Source organism: Trichosurus vulpecula, chromosome 6 (genome assembly GCF_011100635.1).
Source record: "Trichosurus vulpecula isolate mTriVul1 chromosome 6, mTriVul1.pri, whole genome shotgun sequence".
Classification (NCBI taxonomy): domain Eukaryota; kingdom Metazoa; phylum Chordata; class Mammalia; order Diprotodontia; family Phalangeridae; genus Trichosurus; species Trichosurus vulpecula.
Genome location: NC_050578.1, coordinates 218982996 through 219005803, shown reverse-complemented (window position 1 = coordinate 219005803; position 22808 = coordinate 218982996). Strand labels below are relative to the sequence as shown.

The following is a 22808-nucleotide window of genomic DNA, read 5'->3' as shown; positions in this document are numbered from 1 at the left end:
GAATAGAAATTCTCTTTACATTAGACCACTTAAAAATTCCCAGTGAAGGGGAAACCACTATCTCTTAAGGCAGCCCATTCTACCAGTGAGTAGTCTCAATGGTTAGAAAGTTTTTCCTTACATGAACCCTAAGTCTTCCTTTCTGCAACTTCTACCCTATATCCTGAGATCTACACTCCAAGGCAAAGTAGAACAGGTATAATATAGCTTTCTTATTTTAGTCCTTTAGATATTTCAAGGTAGCTATCATTCGCTACCCCTCCCCCAAATCTTCTCTTAACCAGGCTAAATAGTCCCAGGACCTCATATGGCATGGTCATTTGTCATTCTGTTTGTCCTGCTCTAGATATCTTCTACCTTGTCTTTGCTAAGATGTAAATGATCAGAACTGAACACTGTTTTCCAGATCTATTCTGATCAGGGCAGAGTCCTGGAGCTAATCCATCCAACTCCCATGGCTACCATGCTTTGCTTAATGCAGCCTCAGATGACTTTAGCTGTTTTAGCTGTCATGTTTCACTGTTAACCCCTATGACACATTGTCTCCTAGATATTGTTCACATTCACTATAGTCTAGCCATGAGAAATGGTGTGGTGGCAGTGGAAAGAGTACATTCTGGAGCCAGACGTCTTGGGTTCAAATCCCACCTCTGACACATTAACTATGGGACCTTGAGCAAGTCACTTAAACTCCCCTAGCCTCAGTTTCTTCATCTGTACAAGGAAGGAGTTGGGCAAAATGGTCTCTAAGGTCTCTTTCAACTCCTGATGAGTTGAAACTCCATATTTTTATGATCCATGTTGGCACCCCCATCCCCACTTTTGTACTTGTAAAGTTAATATTTTTTGACCCAAGTGCAGAACTTTAGATTCGTCCCATTCTCTAAATGAGTAATGTTGCTCAAAAGCTCTTTAGCAGAGACATTAAACCTTCTGAAGCAGCTGGTCAGAGTAGAGGTAACTGCTGTATAGTGGAAGGAGTGCTGGCTTTGGAGTGAGAGGACTGGGTTTGAATCTCCTCGATGCCTCTTATTGGCTGTGTGACCTTTGACAAGGCATATAACTTTTCTCTGGCTCGGTTTCTTTGCATGTAAAATGAGCTAGTGACCCTTGTACTATCTACCTCATAGGGTTGTTATGAGGAAAGTACATTGGACATCTCAAATTCTTCAACAGATCTGTGATCTCTTCAACCAGGTGCAGATTGCAACTCCTCTATGACTCCTCATCCCACACAGTTCTTGTTCTTCCCTCAATCTTTCCCATGGAGGCTTTATTTTCATTATTTTAAAATTTTATGGTTACCAGTGTTGGGCAGTTGGACTGTCCAGCTGTCAGCCTTTTGCTAACCTGAAGGCTCTGTATTTGAGTTGTCATTGTTACCAGCTGTTGAACTACTCAGTGGACAATATGAGTAAGGTGATTACACAGCCTCCAGCCCCCATTTCTACTGCTCCATCCGAGAAATCCACCTCTGACATTTTCTGGTTTATTGGAGTCACATCCTTTACCTTCCCACCTCTCTTCCACAGCCCCTTTCTCTACACCCCCTCCCAGAGAGAAACCATCCCACATGCATTCTAGAATTGCTTTTCAAGTACTCACCAATCACACATTAACATTCATGTTGAATGTGAGAGATATCTCAAATCCACTGATTTGAGAGAAAATTTTGGAATTAAAATGCAATTGGATGAAAGCACAGTATTCCCTCTTTGTAGATGCTAGAGGTCCCAGATGTGCAGCATATTTGTTACAGAATTGCTTCAAGACTGTCAGGTCTCTTTAAACAACCAGAACAGAAAGTTCTGGTGTGATCCAGTTGGCCTGTGCCTATTAAATTGGAAACTAGCTTAGGCTGGATGCTGTGGCTCCTACCATTGGCAGACAATTGAAAGCCCTGACTAACAGCAGGAGGCTCCACAGCTGTGCTTTCCTTGTTCCTTGTGCCTCAGACCATGCATATTTTCTGTCGCTGTGAGTTTTAAGAATCTGAATCAGACTGTGAGCTGGGTTTTGGACTGATTACCTGGTTTGGGGAGTCTGAGGCCACTAGAGGTTAGTTTGGGTGAACACAACTTTTGCTGAGTGCATTTTGTTCTTCCATTCATAGATGATAGCATTACATATGCTGAAAGGACCCAGAGAGATCATCTAATTCAACACCATTTTCCCCTTTTACAGATGAAGAAACAGGCCCAGATAGCCGAAAAGACTTGCCCAGGTTCATGAAGATAGTCAGTAGCAGAGCTAGAATTGGAATCATTTCTTTCCAGGGTTTTATACAACAACAGTTTGAGTCAGGAAGGATTTATTATGCACCTAGTAGGTGCAAGGCATTGTGCTCAGCTTTGGGGATACAAAGACAAAAACCAAAATAGGATCTGTCTACATTCACTCAAGGGATATGACACATAAACAGAAGATGATTTTAGGAGAGAAAATAGTTTGACAAACAAGGGATCCAGAACGGCCCTCATCAGAAATGGTACCTGAAGTGAGTCCTAAAGGAAGCTAAGACATAGAAGTAAAGGAGAAAACGTGTTCCAGGCATGTGGAACAACCTGGCTGAAGGCTTGGTATTGGGAGACGGGATACTGAATTTGGAATATAGTAAATTGAAGAATTTGGCTTGAAACAAATGTACATAAAGAGTAATAAGGGCTTTAGCTGTCAGTCTGAGGAACTTATATTTTATCCTAGAGACAGTAGGAAATATCAGAATATTCTTGAATCAGAGGAGTGAATGATATAGGCAAACCTACACTTTAGGAAGGATATTTTGGCAACTGTATGGAAGTGATTGGAAGGGGGAGGTATGGAGCCCAATTAGGAGTCAAGGGCAGTTGTCTAGGCAAGAAGTTATTAGAGCCTGACCTGGGGTGGTAGTGATATTACTGCAGAAGAGACCAATCTAATGGTTGTTGAGGTACAATTGACAAGATTGTTTTTTGAATGACTGGATAAGTGAAATAGAAGAGTTAAAAATGGCTCCTGGGTTGTAAACTTGAGGGAATGGAGGGATGGAGGTTACCTCAATGGAAATATAGAAACTTGGAGGAAGAATAGTTTTTAGTAGTGATAATGATGATAATTAGAATTTGTATGGCATTTTAAGGTTTGCAAAGTGTTTTACATACATCATTTCTCTTGATCCTCATTTTTATCCTGAGATTGTTATCCCAAGATAGCAGCTATCATTATCTTCATTTTACAGATGGGGCGACGGAGGATGAGAGAGTCTAAATGACTTGTCTAGGGTCATGTAGCTATTGTGAGCCTGAGGCTAAATTTGAACTCAGGTCTTCTGACTCTGAGTTATATACTCTATATACTGTTCCCACCTAGCTGCCAAGGGAAGGGGTAGTGAGTTATTCAGGTGAGGGGTACGGAGTTAGAGATATCTAGGAGACATCCAGGTTGAAATGTCCGACAGGCAGCTGGTGATGTGTGACTGGTTCTTAGGAGAGGGAGATGGAATGGTATGTAAATTTAGAAATCATTTACATACAGATCTATGTACTCTGATGATGGAGAGATGAGAGAGGGAGAGGGAGAGAGAGACAGAGAGAGAGAATGTATGTGAGTCAGTCTAGGGCAAAGACTACAGGATATGGACCTGGTAGTTGACTTCTACAAGAGTCCAAATGGGGTGATATGGATGGATATAAGGGACATCAAAGGAGAAAAAGTTGCTGAGCAATAGCAGCAGAAGGAAGGTCTGAATGTGGCTGTGAAGAGCAAGGAATACTACTTTTCTTGGTCCAGAATATTAGGCCAGGAAGGGCTACAGTAGGAGCTAGGATTTCATAAATTCAAGAAGATGGATGGAGTGTGAGGAACAGGTCTAAGATCAAAGGATCTTTATTTGTTATAGAAGGGTGAGGATTTTCCAGTGTTCAATAGGCAAATTACTTCTCAGTTTCCTTATCTGTATAATGAAAAGGTTGGCCTCAAAGACTTCTAAGGTCTCCTCCCACTCTAAATCCTATCCTCCTTTCTGTTGTGCCATCCTAAACCTCTGCCCTGAAATGAATTTACTAACCATTGGTCTAGCCCTGTAGGTGAGCAGGTGCTCTGTTTGCCTACCAGAGGGGGTCAGTTCAGGAAATGAAGTGTCTTGAATTAATTTAATGTTTATTTATACAGTGAATTTAAAATTTCACTAACCTGATCATAAATTTGGATGAAATATTATGAAAAGTATTTAAAAGCAATTCAGTCAGAACGATGCTGCTTTAAGGTTCATGGTGTTTTCAATTACTCATTTTGAGTATATTTTCATGACACGCTTTAGCAATGGTTATTAAACATTCAGCTGGATTGCTGTTTAAATCGTAAAGTGTGGATTTATCTCCTCTATGCAACGGTACCTAATGTAATCACTCAAAACCTGATTGCTTCTCCATTCCACATTGTTAAGACCTCCTTATACAAGTTCTTTTCCAGCAGTGTTGGCTGATGCTTCTATATATCAAATGATATGCTATTACCTTGGCCTGGGGACCCCCTTCACCAACACAGATGACACTCCTTCCACAATAAATTGCCATGGCCAAGAAGGATGTTCCCCTGATGGGTACCCTTCCACATGCAGTGAGTCTGATCTTTGTACAGCAGATGTAGTCCACTGTGGAGCACATATCTGATGCTTTTCCAGCCTGAGGGAAGGACCTGCCAGGACTTTTATTTCTGTGGCATAGTTTTCAAGAGCCACAGGGTCCCCTCCACCTTAGAATGAAGCATTAGAGTAGCACCTTGGAGCAGAGAGTCCTGTAGGAGAGGGGTAGATACTTGGACCTGGGAGTTTACTGGTCTAGGGAACTCTCTAGTGAGAAAAGTTCCTACACAAATATAGGTCAACACTTTTTGCTCTTGCTCAATGACGGTGTGCTCGGACCCCAGCCCTAAGACCATGTCACTAGCAGTCTCCTAATTCCTTAGTAGGTCCCTGTCCTGTGAGAAAATTTTCTCTTGTTGCAGAACACGTTTTCTTATCAGAACAGACAGAGGGATGCATGGCCCAAGGATTTTTGTCCCTGGCTGGCCCAAGGACTCTCTGCCTTTTGGTGCCAGATCCCCAAGGTTCATGCCTTTGACAACTCCTTCAGTGTCTGGTATACTCCCTACATGTTCCCATCCATAGCTCCCAAAGACACCTGGACCATTAGATTACCTAATTAGCATCCCTAGTATTCCTTTCCCATGCTCCTTTTCCATATAAACCCCAGCACCATCTTCAGTCTCTTGCAGGTTACCTTAAGGCCCTATGCCCATTTTTGCTAGAGTGTTACGATAAACTTTTTGCCACTTGACTAAGAGAAGGCTTGAGTGTATGAATTCATTTTAGTTGACCATGTCTTGGTGTTCTTGGCATCCTAGCACCTGAAAACCTTTACACTCGACCTGAAACAGAGCCTTTGCAGGTTCACTTTGAGCCCGCTGACACTTATCTGATATTGTGGTTAGGGAATAGATCTGGGATTTCATTGGCATAGAACACTCTCAGGCAAGGACTCCTGCTAATGCAAGCCAGTGCCTTCAACATCATCATAGTGAGCTGCATAGCACCGAGTACATCCATTATAGATGTATGGAACATTGGAGGCAGGATATGAACCTAGGTCTTCCTGGCACCAAGACAGATTCTCTGTTCATTATACCATGCTTCCCTCTTTGGAGTATTGAATAATGTTGCTGATAGCTTGAGGGGTATCATGAAATAATGGATAGGGAGCTGACCTCAGAATCAGGAAAACTTAGATTCAAATCCCACTGGTGTCACATATTAGCTGTGTGACCCTGTCCAAGTCACTTGACTTCTCGATGTCCTAGGCAATGCTTAAGACAGTTGCAGAAGAAGTACAGGTCTGCATTGGTAGAGGTTATTTACTCTTTGAGAGCTCCCTATTCCAATGAAATCATAGGTCTGGTTTAAGAAATAGCTTACATTTTGCATATAGGACATTTTCCTGATATAACTTCTTTTCTTCCTTCCACAACATGGGGAGGTTTTACCTAAAAGAAAACAAAGCTGACTTGGGCACCTGATTGGCCAGGCTTCCCTGAGGCAGCTGTCGTCACTGCTCCCACCTCTCTCTTTCTCCCAGCTCACTTGAAGGTAGGCTTAGAACAAAGCTGCTCTTGGGACTTGATTGGCCCCAGCTTCCCTGATATAGCTTCCTGGTCATCTAAGGGCATAAAAAATCCCAGCCAAGTAGAACCTAGGAACCTCAGATTTGGTGGCTTTCTGAAGCCCATCTGAGTCACTTTCCCATGCCCCACTGACCAGACCCATTTCTATATGGACTTCATGGGGCAGCTAAGTGCCATTCTATCCTGTTAGTTGTCCTTACTGTGTTAGGGCAAAGTAAACATCTTTGTGTTAAATGCTCAATGACTTGGGGCATACCTCATTTTGTCACAACATCAAACCTAAAATAGGAGGTGCCAGCATTAGAGGCCTACCTCTGACACATTTATAGAGTGAGTTTTCATTTCTAACCCTGTGAGGTTGGTAATGACATCTGATATCAATTTCTGATATCCATTCTTCTGATATCCATTTCACAGCTGAAGAATTTGCAAGTCAAAGAACTTAAATAATGCAGCCACAATTCCGCAGCTAGTAAGCAGCTGAGCCAGAAATGGACCCTAGGTCTTCTGAGTACATGTTCAGTCTATGCTACCTCAAGATTGGCTCCTGACGTTGAGGATTAGAAAGCAAACAATAAAAACAGTATTGGAATAGATCAAAGGAGACAGTGTCCAAGGGCTATCAAGCCTGATATGTGTTTTCTGAGTTTATCCTTAAAACAAGTCACAATTATTCTGGTTGAAATGGGAACCCTTCCTTCCACTCTTGCTGTCATTCAAGGCAGATGCTTTCTTTTTATTGTTGGGCCTCCTCCTTCACAAGCCATCCTGTACTATTGCTTCCTTCTAGCAGAGATTTTGGAGAACAATGGCTCCCATCTTTGTGGACATAACTGGCATTTCAAGCCAAAATAAAGAAATGAACCTATATAACTATTTATTAATTGGGCTTGTTAAGTGGAGAATGCTATTTGTACTATGAAAAAGAAATTGAAAGATTTGGAGCCAAGTAGTACTCAGGCTAAAAGGCCTCAAAATCCTATCCCCTTTCATCTCCATTTCTCTCCTTTTTCTATCCTTGCCTCCCAAAGTCAGACTCCTCCTGCCCTCTAAGGGGATAATTTGCCAGCATTTTCTAGCTTCTTCTTCTTCCACCTCTTAAAGTAAGTTTCTCTCAAGGGTCTGTCTTGGGAACTCTTTTCTTCACTACCTCATTTACTTCCCTGGTTTTAGATAAAAAATTTATACTTACAACTCTCAAATCTGTCTCAATCTTCTGAGTTCACAGGGTTATTGATGTAGAACTGAAAGGGAATACCAGGACATTTAACTACTTAGAGGTAATATCTGAAGCTCAGCTCATCCAAAATTTAATTCGGCATCTTCAGCCTCAAAAGATAAAGTGTTGGACTTGGATTCAGAGGGACCTGAGTTCAAGTCCAGTTTTGGATGTGAACTAGCTGGGTGACCCTGGGTAAGTCACTTAATCTCTACCTCAGTTTCCTCAACTATAAAATGGGGCTAATAATAGCATCTACCTCTCACAGTTGTTGTGAGAATCAAATAAGATAATATCTGTAAAGCATCTAGCATAGTGGCTGACACACAATTGGTGCTCATTAAATATTTGTTTCCTTCCTTCCTTGCAAATCTGCTCCTCCTCCTTCACTTTCTTAAACAGTTGCTTCCTCGGTTTCTTGTATACAATCCTTTTTTCCTCTCAGCTTTTCAAACAGAAATGAAAATTATGACACCAACTTAACCCACAGAAAATAAGTGCCTGTAATTCCTTTTTGAACATTACTTCACGGTAGAGATCTTAGTCCAAGATAGTAGTAATAGCTAGCATTTATACAGTGCCCACTGTGTGCTAAGGACTATAGTAAGCCTTTACAAATATTATCTCACTTAATCCTTACAACAACCTGGAAAGTAGGTGTTATTATTATCCCAATTTTACAATTGAGGAAACTGTGGCAAATTGGTTAAGTGACTTGTCCAAAGTCACAAGCTAGTAAATATCTGAAGTCTGATTTGAACCCAGTTCTTCCTGACTCCAGGATTAATGTTCTATCAACTGCACCACCTAGCTGTCCCTAGCTGTGACAAGCTCCTCTTTGACAACAAATAATACCCATGAATGATCAGCACATTCCAAAGCTTCTCACTCTCTTAACACCTGTTTAGGAATCTATAGGCATGACCACTGATACTCTCATTACATCTTAGCGCATCACTTGAGATTGATCAGCAGCATTATCTTGACCCAGAACCAGTAAATAAAAGTCTCAGAGTCCAAATATAGTGAGAAAGAACCAGGATACAGAACTTACCCAGGATGAATCTACAATGTGCTTAGGTTTAAAATGGAGGATCAGAGGAAATGAGACCTCCATTGTGAGAGATTCTGAGATCATGTTGATTCATCCATCAGTAAGAATCAGAGGAAGAACATCTGCTACATTCCCCTTTCATCCCATCTGTGAGCATAGTACAATCAGTCATTGAAGATAGAGTCATTATCTTCATTTTTAGTTTTTTTTTTAAATCCTTCCCCAACTCCTTTTTAAAAATACTTTTGTTTTAACAAAGAATGTTTGGGAATGTATTTTCCCACTTTCCTTGAGGACTCCTCTTTGATTTAAAACACACCTGTCTGACACCTCTTCTTTGGTGAGCTTTTTGCCACTCTGAAGCAGGATGAACCTTCAGTGCCAGATCATGCCTGTGTTGTTGTTGTTTGTCCTTCATTTTCAAAGATGACCAATGATATCACAGGGTGATGTCTTGACTTGGGCATGAATTGGATTTAAATGAGGCAGAATTGCACAAAGTCATCAGTTTCACTCTCTTTTCCAGAGTCATTGAAGTCTTCCAGTGGCAAGACAAAAGTCCAGACTATTGGAGATGGCCTGGAATGCAATGGATAACCTTGGCGTCAATGTCTGATCATTTTCTAGGTCCTTCACAGTGCCTGCTTCAGCTTCCTTCATGGCTATTGGAATAAATTGTTCCTCTCTGCCCATTACACTGGGGGAAGTGTTCACACGCTTTACACCTAACCCACCAGTGGGTCTGAGGTCTGTTGCCCTCAACCTGGTTTAGCCCATTTGATGAGACTATTTTATTGGGGTGTGGCCATTGCACATGATAAAGCTTCCTGGAGCCACAGATGAAAGTTGAGTGGCAGGTGGACATCAAAGATGGTTGAGCAGGATGTGAACTCAGAAAAGGGTTCAGCAAGCCCTTCTACTAGAGGTCCTAGTCCTTCTAAACACCCCATACACCCCATGTAGAAGATAATGAAGACAATAATTTCTCCCACTGTCTCTTCAGTCACCCAGGCTTGCAAACCCAGAGCCATCTTTGACCTTTCCCTCTCTCACCTCCCACATCCAATTAATTGCCAAATCCTGTCAGTCCCCCTGCCCTAGCCACTTTCATATCTATCCTTCCTTTTTATAGCCGCCATTGTTATTCAGACTTTCAATTCTGTTGACCCAGATGATCATAGCCACCTAGCTGGCCTTTCTGCTTTCAGGATATTCTGTCTGTGAATTCAGTCTTTTAAAAAAGTTTTATCTCTATTTCTTGTTCCTTTTTATATTGCTGTCACTTCCCAGTCCCTCTAGAAAAATCCTTCCTTGAATCAAAGGAGTATTAAGCATAGAAGTGAAACATGGATCCTATCTGAAAATTGAAATTCCTCATATCACATCCTCTATGTTCATCTAGTAATCCTCTTAATTTGTCAACCAAGTAATGTCATTTATTTACCACCCCTCCCAGACTTCAATAGTGCCACATTTGTCGTCACTTGTTTCAGTCATGTCTGACCCTTCATGACCCCATTTGCAGTTTTCTTGGCAAAGATACTGGAGTGGTTTGCCATTTCCTTCTCCAGCTCATTTTACAGATGAGAAAACTGAGGCAAAGAGTTAAGTGACTTGCCCAGGGTCACACAGCTAGGAAGTAAATGAGGCCAGATTTAAATTCAGGTCTTCCTGAATCCAGGCCTGGCACTCTGTCTACTGTGCCCCCTAGCTACTCTTTAGTGCCACAATTCCCAGCAAAATAAGGTCTGGGCTCCCAAACCCCCCATTCAACCTCTTTTTCATTGTCCCTTACTGCCTTCCCTCCCCCCACCCCTGCCCCGCCTTGTTTTCAGACAAGCTTGACTACTCTGTATGCTGTTCTTGTTCAGTATTCTCCTGTCTCTGTGCCCTTGTTCACACTACTTCCTAAACCTTCTAAGAGTTGTGGAATAGACCTTCCTCCTCCATCCCCCACCACTCCAATATCTATCGATGTCAACTATCTCCCTTCTTTCTAGACTCAGGTGCAGCTTCCTCAAAGAAGGCCTCCTTTGCATTGTCCATCCTCACCCCATTCTCTATTGTGTCATAAGCATTTATATATATATATATATATGCATATATATATATATATATATATATATATATGTATATATATAGTTCCTTTTTAGATTATGATGTCCCTGAAAGCTAGGTCTGTTTTACATTTATCTTTGTATTCCCAAAGCCTAGCTGAGAACTTCGGATTTAGCAGGAATTTAATAAAGATTTATTGAATTGAAATGAATTGGCTAATCTGATAAACCTATTGTACCAATATGCTAATAGAAGACCAAAGAGCTCATTAGGGTCCCTCTTCTAGTTCCTAGATCACACATATGTGTTATAAAATGGAGCTTGGAGAGACAACAAATAATTATTATTTAGTCTTTCTATTGCATTATATTAACTTGCATAATTGAAATAAAATGTAACAACGCGCGAACCAGTAGGGATGAAGTTGGCATAAAATGACTTTGACATCAATGAAAAATATAAAATGAAAAGGTCAAAACCAGGTCATATCAGATTAAACTTATTTCCTTTTGTAACAGGATTATTGAATTTGTTAATCAGAGGAGTGTTACTGCTAAATTTTATCTAGATGTTAACTAAGTTGGGAGGTATAGCTAAGGTGCTGGATGATAGTCAGGATCCAAAGAGATCACAATAGGTTAGAGATCTGAGCTGAACTGAATAAGAAACAATTTAAATGGGGATAAATGGAAAATACTACACTTGGGTTAACAAAATCATGTATAGAAGGGAAACATGGCCATACAGTAGTAGTTCATCTAAAAAAAATTCTAGTTTTGTTTTGTACAGTAAGCTCAATATGGATCAGTAGTATTATATTAAAGCAAAAAAAAAAGCCAATGTGATCTTGGTCTACATTGAGAGGGATAGTTGCCAAGAATAAATAGATGAGAATCCAGTTCTATTCTGTACTGCTCAGACCACCTTCGTAAGATTGTGTTCAGTTTGGGGGCAACGCATTTTTGGATATTGACAATCCAGAGAATGTTTAGAGGAGAATAACCAGAATGGTGAAGGTCATAACATATATGGATCACTAAATCAGCCGGCATTTATTACATACGTACCGTATGCCAGAGATCGTACTGAGTCCTGGAGGTATAGAGACAAAAGAAAATGGCCTCTGCTCCCAAGGAGAACAGTCTAACGAAGGAAAAAACATCAAAAAATTGTACAAATATTATGTATAGTAAATTGAGGATCAGTTGAAGAAGCTGAGAATGCTTTACCTGGGAAAGAAAAAACCTGCTTGGGGGAAAGGAAAGAGTGAATTCTCTCTTCAAGTATTCGAAGGCCTGTCATGTGGAAGACAGGACAAGACTTGTTTTGCTTGGTACCAGAGGGCAAATACAAGAAGCATAGGTGGAGGTTGCAAAGAATTAAAGTTGGACTTTATGTAAGGAAGACTCTTGTGTAAGAGATCTCCAGAAGTGGGAATGGGCTGCATCACTGAGGTAGTGAGTCCTCTCTCCTCCATCGCTTATTTGAAATCTTCAAAGAAGAGCTGGATTTTCACTTACCTAGTGTATTATATTGGGGATTCCTTTTTGGTATAGGGTATTTGTATCAACAAGACAATAACAATATGGATGATAATTGTCAAAATGCCTATGTGGTTCTGTATCACAAAACATACGAGACTCTCCACATAGATGGTAGAAGAAGTAAACCATTTATTCGGACACGAGAGAACCATATCACATAAGCCCAGTTCATCACAGCAGCAAAGAATTTGATACATAATATCACAGCATGGAGCCTTGCCATCCCAAAACCTCTCCACCCCTCTGCTGGGGCCTTGCCACAAAACAATCAAAACTTACAGTACGGCTATCACAGGTCAACTCTGTTTCCCTCAGCTTTAACTGTCATAACTGTTGTTAACTGCTCCCTTAACATTTCCTGTGACACAATTTCCTTTTCCTATTAACAAGCTCCCCTCTGGCCACATGTGACTTAGTCTTCCTGTTACTTAAGCCGGTCACATGGCCTATTAATAGGTGGGAAAGATCTTCAAATCTAAATTGCTATTACAGTATCCTAGACTTTTTAGGTCTCTTCCAAATTTGATTTGTTAGCTGATTGCCTGGCAGAGATGAGGGATAAGGATGAGTTAAAGAGAATACCAATGTTTTGAATGTGGGAGACAATTATGGAAACAGTGATATAACGAAAAGTAGATTTATGGAGAAGAACTTGGTTTTGTACACAAGTTTGAGGTGCTGGTGACATAACCACTTGAAGATTTCCTAGAGTACTTGTGATGTGGCTCTGGAGCTCAGAAGAGAGCTCATGGCTAGAGATGTAGATATGGGATTCATATTTATTAAGTTAATATTTAAAACCATTAGAGTAAATTAAGCTGTCAAGGTAGATGGTACTTAGAGTGAAGAGATCCTTTGTATATTTCAGATAAAAGTGAACTCGTCCTGGTGCTCATTCTCCCCTATCCCTTCGGGTTATTAACGCTTCTCATTCTCCCAGATTATGAGAAATATTAAGTCCCCTTTTCTTCCTCCTTTCTACAATTGTATATTACTCTTTTTATCTTCCCTTTTCTTTCTCTTCTTAAAACCCTCAGAAGAGAGCCAGTCCACCACCAGGACTTGTTTTTTTCCTTATTTAATGCTTTGAAAAATGTTAAGGTTCTGAAGGGACACTTAATAGTAGTTTAATAGTGAAATTAATAGTAGTTCAATAGCCAGAAAGGTAGATACTACTATTTTCCCCATTTTATAAGTAAGGAAACTGAAGCTTAATGTAGTTAATTTACTTTCCCAGGGCCATACAGCTAGTGTCAAAGACAGGAGATGAATCCAGGTCCTCTTGACTCCAAATCTGTTGCATTTCCTGCTATGCCATCCATAGTATCTAGTTCACAGGATTGTTATAAATACCAAATAATATAATTATATAATTATCTGTTGTCTCTCTTTATTACAATGTTAGCATTATATCATCATACAACTATTTCCAATTGCTCAAATAAATCTATTTTTCTAGCTCTCCCTGGGCTCATGTTTTTATTTCAAACTTCTTACTCAGCTTTGGTCTTTCCATCAGAAATGCTTGAAAGTTCTATATTCCACTAAAAGTCTATTTTCGCTTGTAAAATTGTACACAGCTTTGCAAGGTAAATTTTTCTTGCTTGGAAGCTTATCTTTTCTGCCTACTGGAATAATATATTCCAAGATCTCCTCTCATATTTAGTAGAACTTGCTAGATCTTGTGAGGTCCTGGCTGAGGATCCTTAGAACTTGAACTAATTTTTTATGCTTACATGTTTTTCTTTTCTGAATTTTGGCTATGCCATTCTTGGCACTTTTCCTTTTGAAGTTTTTTTCTTGATGTGATCCATTAATGTTTTTTTTTTTATATTTTTACTTTATTCTTTTATTCTAACAGATCCGGACAGTTTCCACTTAATATTTATCAAAATATGTTCATGATTATTTAATCATGGTTTTTTAAGGATTGCAATGATTCTTAAATTATCTCTCTTTCACTTGTTTTTCAGTTTGTATTTTATATCAAATATCTTAAATTTTTCTTCTGTTTTTAAATCTTTTGATTTTGTTCTAATATTTCTTGCCTTCTCGTGGGATCATTGGTTTCTGTTTGGTCTATTCTAATTTTCAGGGACATTTCTGGGGTAAGGTTTACTACTCTCTCTTCTAAATTACTTGACATCCTTTCAGTTCTTTCCATTTCCCCCCATTGTTGTTATGTGGCTAGATTTACAAAAAAAAAATATTAATGATTGACATTTTCTTTGGTTTACTCATCTTTCCAGCTTTAGTTCCTGAACTTTGTGCCAGGAGGATAGGATCCACTCCTTCCTGTACTTGCGAGTGAGGGTGCTGACTCTGCTTGGTCTTATTCTTGGTCCCATTCATTCTTGGGTTGATTTCTACCTCCTGCTGTTAGACACCCTCTTTGTCTTTGAGGTACTAGACATTCAGGGCTCTGTCTAGTGTTTCAGGACAAAGTGTTAGGGATCTACTTACCCCTTAGGCTCCAGGTTGGAGTACTGTAGTGCTGTGTTTATTGGTACAGTGCTGGTACTTACCCATTACTGCTCTCTGGTGCTTCTATCCTAGTGATCTATGACCTGGGGATTTCTCAGTGAGCTCTCTACTCTTACTGTCTCTGAATATAGTCTTGTAGATTCTCATTTATGATCAGGCTAGTTCTCCCTTTGCTGGAAGGACATATTCTCCCACTACCAATGGCTTTTTTGATCACTTTTTGTGAAGTTCTAGGGTGGGGGATACACACATGTATTTATGTATATGTGTGTGTATATATATATATATATATATATGTACATATATATATATATAATTTTTAATTTAGTTTTTAAAATTAGACTGCTTGATCTTAATCTGATCTGGTAGGACCTTCAGGTTTTAAAGTAGGGGAGATGGTCAAATTGCATTCCATTTAAGCAGTCATTTTGGAAGGAATTGAACTTCTAGTCTGCATACTCATTACTTCTCTCCACATACTGTACAGGCAGGTCAAATTGGCTTATTTTCCATTCCTCACACATATTTCCCTTATGTGTCTTTGTGTCTTTGCACTGACTGTCCCAATCCCTTAAAGGTTTTCTCTTCACTTCAGCTTCTTGGAATCTCTGGATTCTTTCAAGAATCATTTTAAACACCACCTTCTCCAGGGAGCCTTTCCTGATCCTCCCCCCACCCACCATCCACTTATCCCTTCTCTCTAGGGTGTCCTTTCTTTCTTTCTTTCTTTCTTTCTTTCTTTCTTTCTTTCTTTCTTTCTTTCTTTCTTTCTTTCTTTCTTTCTTTCTTTCTTTCTTTCTCTCTCTCTCTCTCTCTCTCTCTCTCTCTCTCTCTCTCTCTCTCTCTCTCTCTCTCCCTTCCTCCCTTCCTTCTTCCTTCCTTCCTTTCTCTCTCCCTCTCCTTCTCCCTCCCCCTCCCTGTCCCCCTCTCCTTCTCCTCCCTCCCCACATATACAATATGTATTGAACACATATAATGAGGGAAACAAAATATATACATATACACACACATATATATGTAATGTATACATATGTTATCTCTTCCATTAGAATGGAAGCTCCTTTAGGAAAGGGACTTTTCTATTTTTCGCTTTTTTCTTTGTATCCCCAGAGGTAATCCCAGTGCCTGGCACTTAGTAACCATTTAATACATACTTGTTCATTGATATAAAGCATTTGGGCCAGTTGATTTCTAAGGTCTCTTCCAGCTCTAAATTCTATAATTTTTATTTATTTCCCATCTGGGACTTTGTAATGTTAATGGAATAGGAAGATCTTCCCTGTCCATTAATAGGCCTATGTGACCACATGTGTTCAATCACAGCTATGACATATCCTGAGTCACATAGAGCCCATTGGGGGAGGGACTTGCCTAAGGAGGAGCTTGCTTAGGGGGAGGCTTGCTGGTAGCAAGGCTTTCACACCTTTTGGTACTAAGCTAATTAGGCACTGAGTAGAGGGTTGTGATGCCTTCTGGCTCTGAGCCTATTAGCCAAAAGTGTATATATATCCTGAGGATAGTATTTTGCTTTTCGAGGTTCGCTTATGAGAAGGACCTTTTGATTCTCTGGAAAGGACTGAGTAGCAGTTTGTTCAAAGTTCCACCCCACTCCCAACTACTCAGATGTCTGTGCTCTCTTGATCCGGTGTTGTATGTTGGTGTTGTATTACTTGGTTCAGACAGTTACAGCCCTGTCTGTTGCTCTTTGTACTAATTTTCTCTGCTTGTATTTTCTCTATGTTCAGGGTGCTGACCTTTCCCCTGTACTAGTGAATGTAATTAAAATAAGATTGTTGACCCCTTAAAATTTGCTTTCCTTTAAGAAAAGCAGATCAAAGAACCTGTGCTAGCAGGCCACCCTGGGTGTGTCAGGGTGCTTACTGTTATAGTCTTATTTGAAAAAATCAAGGTGAGGTTTGATTACAAGATTGGTAAGGTCCCTTCTAGTTAGAATGTTCTCTGATTCTGAAGTGAAACAACTACATCCTTAGGAATATCACCTGCTCAGTATTAAAACCTCTTCTCTTTTTTGTTATGACCATCTGGAGTTGTGGGATAGGGCTGTTCTCTGTATTTGGTGTCATTCTCAACCTGCCCATATAGGAATGCTAACTTTCCAAGCTTCAAGGCTGAAACATTTACTAGCTATTGCACTATCAACATCTCTTCCCTACCGGTTTGTTTCCTTCCTCCCCAGCTCCTCTCACCCCAACATTCTAACAGAAAAAAGCAGAATCTGTGTACTGCTCATTGTTAAGTGATACACAGTTTTTTCAAGCTGCAATTGTCAAGGTTAACTTAATCTTATAATACTGATTTATAGCTATATTGACAGTAGCCAGGCAAGCCATATATCCTGAAACCATAACCTAACAATGGTCTTTTTAATATCCACAGCTTGTTTTGGCTTTCTATTCACCAGTACTTTTATTTATTTTTTTTTTGCAAAAATAGCTATCTCTAACCCTCTATTCACATTTGGGTCTATACCTATAAGTACTGCGTGAGAGATGAGTGAGGAGAAAAAACATTGGTAATTGCTTAAAAACTGCTTGCATTGTTAAACTGTTTTAGAAGGCATTAAGAGGTTTTATGGGAGCTTGATTTGCAAACCTGGCCCCAGGAAGGCAGCATAACCAACAGCCAATGTTTTCCCAGAAATAGTTTCTTTCCTTCATAAATCCTAGCCACTGTTGCCAGATTCATTTTCAGAAGATCACCTCTTTCCCTTGCTCAACACTCTTTACAGGCTCTCTATGGCCTACTAAATAAAGCCTACATTCATTAGCCTGGCAATCAAAGTCCCCCACAATATAGATACAACCGACTTTTCCAGTTTTATTTCTTATGAACATATGAGGAAACATTTGATTGAAAAAAGTCATTGTCTTAGGCACATGGATAGATTGATGACTACTAGATTCATTTTCAGAGTGTTTTACTCATATTTATCTATGAAACATAAAAAAAAGATTCAGAAGAAGGTTTCCATATTTGATGGATGCCCTTGAAAGAATATGGGCCAAAATTGCACAGGATGAGAGGCATGGATAAGCTATAGGAATATACACATTGATGAGTTTGTAGTTCTATTGAAAGATTCCCCCTCATGCACTCTATGCTCTAGCCAAAGTGGATTATTCCCTCTTGTGCAAATTTATCTCCACGCTTTTCCAACGTTGTGCCTTTGCCTATCCACAGTTCCCTCAAACTGGAAGGCCAGCCTCTGCCATCCTATCAAAAGCCTAGCAATCCCCCAAGGCTCAGCTCCAATGCTGCTTCCTTAGTTGAAATCATTACTGGTATCTCCCATTCACCCACACACCCACCACCAAAGCAGATATAATCCCTCTGCTGAATTCCCATACTTAACAGTCCATCAATCCTTCTTGAATGAGGTGGAAAATAGTCATGGGACTAAAAGGAACTGGACACACACCATCATCTTCCCATCTTGTGTCAATTAGAAATAGATACATAGCACATTAAGACCAAGAAGAAGCTCGTCCAACTGTGGTATGAATTAATAAATTAAGGCTAAGTACTGTCATCTAGGGATTTGGCAGCATTGACCTCCATGATGTTAGTTGCTAAGATGTATCCTCCTCCCAGCAGCCAAAGTTACTAGACAGGCAAACCTCTAGACTAGATTTTGAGGGATGAGACAGCTGCCATATGAAATAGGAGGCCCAGAGTGATTAGGCACCGATGTGTAGTATTATTGGATGAGGGAAGAGATTTAGGTTCTGATTAGGATTCAGGGGCTCAGAGCCTTTGGGGCACTGGGAAGCAGGGGGACCAGAGTAGAAAGAATACCAAACTGGGAATTCCAGGTTTTTGCCTACAACCAATTCAGGACCATAAGCTCTGGAGCATTAGAGAAAACTGTTAAATTTAAACTAGGATAATAGCAATATTTAAAGAGAAAGTGAAATTTTTGGAAGTAGAAACTATATAAAATAAGAGATGTTAACAGCAAAGATGCTTTGTGGCTGTGGTCTCTGAAGAATTAAAGTTGAAGGTCACCCAAAGGGCAATGGAGAGGCATGTAGTGGATGTGAGCAAACTGTATCACATCACCAATAAAGAATTATGCAAGAGAAAGAGCGTAAAGGAAATCAGCAGGGAATTAATTATATTGCTGGAAAAGAAAGTGGTCTGCCCCTGTGGCAAAAGTGAGTGTACTTTCTTGGTAGGAAATTTAGGGGAAAGCCTTCTGCACCTTGAGTGGTGCCCCTTGTAGAGCATTCCTGGGAATACATGGACAAGAATCATGCAAAATGGTAAGGGCAATGAGAAGGGTGGTAACATGAGGGAAGTACCCATGTGAATGAGATCACAGATTCCTCCATGATAAGGGAGACTTTGGAATGAGAAAGGAGATTTTTGAAAAATATAAATCTTTACTCCAAAGGAGAATTTTCTTTCAAAATTTTGTTGAATCTTGGCTCTGATCTTTAGTTCCTGTGTGGCATATAGTGAGTTTCTTTACCTCTCTGGGTGGCAGTTTCGTCCTTTGTAAAATGTGGAGGTTTAATTATATTTCTAAGCAGAGCTATAACTAGGAATTCTGGAATTGGATGGTGCCTGCATAGAGCATCCATCCCTGTTGGGTACAGAAATATTGGAAGAGAGGAGAGCCCAAGCTTCAAGAAACTTCATTCCTACCCTAACAATACAGTTGACCCCTGATTCTCTAAACCTCAGAAAGAGGTCAGAGGAAGGGAGACAGCAGACCCTGGTGAGAGAAGACAGCCTTTGTACGTGGCAGATAGAGGGCCTGGAAGTGTTGAGGCAATCCAGGGAATTGACACAGGAATGAAGGACCCACGCCTAGGTTGGCAACCCAAGGAAAAGCCCCAATTACCCCACTCTAGTTTCAGTTTTGACTTAAAAGTTTCTTTCTACTCTATATTCTATGATCTTATAATCACGGGAAACTTCTATAAAATTTATGGGAAATATTGAAGATATATACTGATGACTTGGTCCTTGGGAGTAGAAACTTGAAAATCACCCAGTGTGAGCCTAGATTTTCATAAGTATATATTTCCATCTCTTTCCTTCAGATTATAGATGAAGAAGAAACACAATTTATGAGTAACTGCCCTGTGGCTGTCACAGAAAGCACACCACGGAGGAGGACACGAATTCAGGTTTTCTGGACGGCTCCACCTGCTGGTACAGGCTGCGTGATTCTAAAGTAAGTTAAGATTGATATCCTTGCAGTAACATGACTCAGCTTCTGGCGGCTCACTGACAACCCACACTGCAGTGGGAATATAGAAGAAGTTTTGAAAGTGTTCCTTAGGCAGATGAAATGCCAATGAGCTTTGGTCTATGTCTCTGATTACCATTATCATGATCTCCGCTTTGCCCACACAGGGGAAGACATTGATAGAACTGGAACTCCCCAGTGGTAAACTTCTGATGTGGGCGAAGTTTAGCTTTGGTGTCTTCCTCTTTTTGGTCTTTTCCATCCTTTCTTAGAGCTTCCTTTCTCCCATGCTAAAAGACTATATCCCTCTTCCTTGATTCCATCCCTGGATTCTAAGGCCATGGTTTGGCAGGATATCAGTGGTACAAAACTCCATGAAATCCAGGATGTGTTTTTTTCCATGTGGGTTAATTTATTCAACAAACATTTATTAAAGGCTTACTATGCACATAACTTTGCTAGGCTCTGGAGAAAATATGAAGTTTAGGTAGGAAGACACCATCCTGATCCTCACGAATCTTACAGTATGTAAGGAGATAAGATGCGCAGATAACTATATTTTATTACATGATAAGTGCATTAACAAAGCTAAAGTGCAAAGTGATGTCTGAGGGTAACTGTCTTCACTGATAAAGGGGATCAGGGAAGGCTCCAAGAATGTAGCAGCATTTTAGTTGGATAGGAAATCAACAGCTTAAGAGTAGAGAGGCCATTGTAGAAGCCTGATGGTTGGTGCAAAGGGGTATACAGTTACGAAAGACCTGGTTTGAAATCCACCTTTGAGAATTGCTAGTAGTTTGGCTACAACCTCTCTGTGCCTCAGTCTTCTCATTTCTAAAATGGGGTGGAGGAAATAATAGTAGCAGACATTGTGTGACTCTTTAAGGGTTATAATACGCTTTATACACAATATCACATTGGAGCATCACTAACCCTGTGAGTTAGGTACCATTCATATCCATTTTATAGACGAGAAAACTGAGACCAGGAGTAATTAAGTGATGATGATGATGCTTATGATCATGATGATGGAAACAATCCATGCTTTGCAGATATTATTTTATTCTTATAACAACCAAGGGAGGTAAGTGCTATTAGCATCCCCATTTGACGGATGAGGAAACTGAGGCACACAGAGATTAAGTGTCTTACCCAAGGCCACACAAATAATGGAGGCTGGATTTGGACTCACCTCTTCCTAAATCCGAGTCCAGTACTCTACTGCACCACCCAGTTAGCTCTGGGTGTCTGTGCTGTGGTCATATATCTTGTAAGTGGTATTTAAACCCAGGTCTTCCTGACTCTGTCCAGCAGCTTATCCACTCCACCTTACTGCTTCCCATTGATATCCTACCTCACCAGGCCGTTGTGAAGATCGTGTGAAGTAACGTATTCGAGGTTCTTTGTGAACTTTAAGGTGTTATTGCAGTCTCACCCGTTTTGCTGTTCATAATAATATAATTAACATCAATATTTAATACGACTATCAAAATATTTAATATGCTCTTATAGTACCTGTAATTATATAATACGAGAATAATTATATTTAACATAAATTATGTTATGTTAGCCTAATTTCTTTCCTGTCCCATGCTAACTTGATACATAGATCAAAGCCAGAAATCCAGGTGTTAAATAGGAAAATGCGGTGTGAGTTTGGGAGCAATGGATTTGGACCCAAAAAGTGCTGGCCAGAGAAACAACAGGGAAGGCTGAATATAAGGACTAAGGACTGATAATCATTTTACTTCCCACGAAGCAATGATTTTTAATGTCAGAGGCATGATAGATCTCTCAACCTTTCACCTCTCCTCCCTTCACCCCAACACACACAGATTCTCTTTCTCCGAGGTTTTGTCTGTCTCCCCCCTCTGTCTCTGCCCCTTCCTTTCCCCTCTCCGTCTCTCTCTCATTCTCTCCCTGTGTCTCTGTTTGTTATCTCACTGTCTCTGTGTCTCTGTATCTCTGTCTCCCTCTCCATTTCCCTCTCCCTCCTCTCTCTGTCTCCATCTGTCTCTCTCCTCTCCTTTCTCTTCTGAAGGCATCACAGTTGTCCACTTGAACAGTGAGTTCCTTTGTCTGGCTTCCTCAAATCAGTGTCTGCTCCTTGATGGTGACCCCCTGATCTACCTCATTTCCTTTTTTAGTCCAAGCTGAACTTTCCTTTGCAAGTTATCAGAGAATTTTGGCCCCATTATCAAGTGACTGAAATGATTTATTTTTCTGTTGTAACTATCTCCCTCAGTTTCTCTTGGATGCACAATTTTCTCAGCCTGGAGTGTTTGACTTATCCTGGAACAGTTAGAGATAGGATTGTAAAGCAGTGTGAACATGTCTTTAGCAAAGAGACAAGAACGTATTTACCAAATTAGTGTTGTCCTTCAAAGTAATCCCTCTGGGAGACTGAGCGTGTATTCCAATGTTAGCTCATGTTTAACTCACCTTTGTATAGGTCTCTAAGGTTTACATGGTGTTTTACATTTTAGAACGATGCTATTAGTGTCTTTATTTTACAGATAGGAAATCTGAGCCTCAGAGTGGTTAAATGATTTTCCCAGGGTCATGCAGCTAGTCAAAGTGTGAAACAGGATTTGAACCTGGGCTTTCTTCACAATCAAGTTCAGTTATGTCATGAGGACTCCTCACTCACTCAGAGATGTAAATAAACTAAACTCCCATCTTTTAGTGGAAGACTTCCCCAACTGCTCTTAATTGTGTTGCTTTCTCTCTGAAATTTTTCCTATATATTTTGTATAGAGCCCGTTTGTGTATATTCATTTGCTTGTCACTTCCCCAGTTAGATTGTAAGCTCCTTGAGGGCAAAGACTGGGTTTTTTTTTTTGCCTCTCTTTGTATCCTCAGTGCTTAGCAAAGTGCCTACATAGTAGGTACTTAATAAATGTCAATTGATTGAATTGTTTCATCTAAGGCAAAAACAGATATATAGGCAGTGAAGAGGACAACCTGATGGTCATGGTGGTGCAAATGATACTCTGTGGAGGGCAGGGCAGAGAACAGTAGGATGACAGAGGATGGGACTAAATTAGGTGTAGTCACCCCAGAAGCAGCAGCATC

The 22808-nt window shown here is 40.2% G+C and overlaps 1 protein-coding gene across 1 annotated transcript in view; it reads left to right on the top strand.

The window, feature by feature from the left end:
• SPON1 (spondin 1) overlaps positions 1-22808 on the top strand; it is a 380307-nt gene that overhangs the window by 86647 nt on the left and 270852 nt on the right. Inside the window, exon 3 of the mRNA XM_036763668.1 lies at positions 19585-19718. Coding sequence (XP_036619563.1) covers positions 19585-19718 — 134 coding nt within the window. The remainder of the gene's footprint in view (positions 1-19584; positions 19719-22808) is intronic.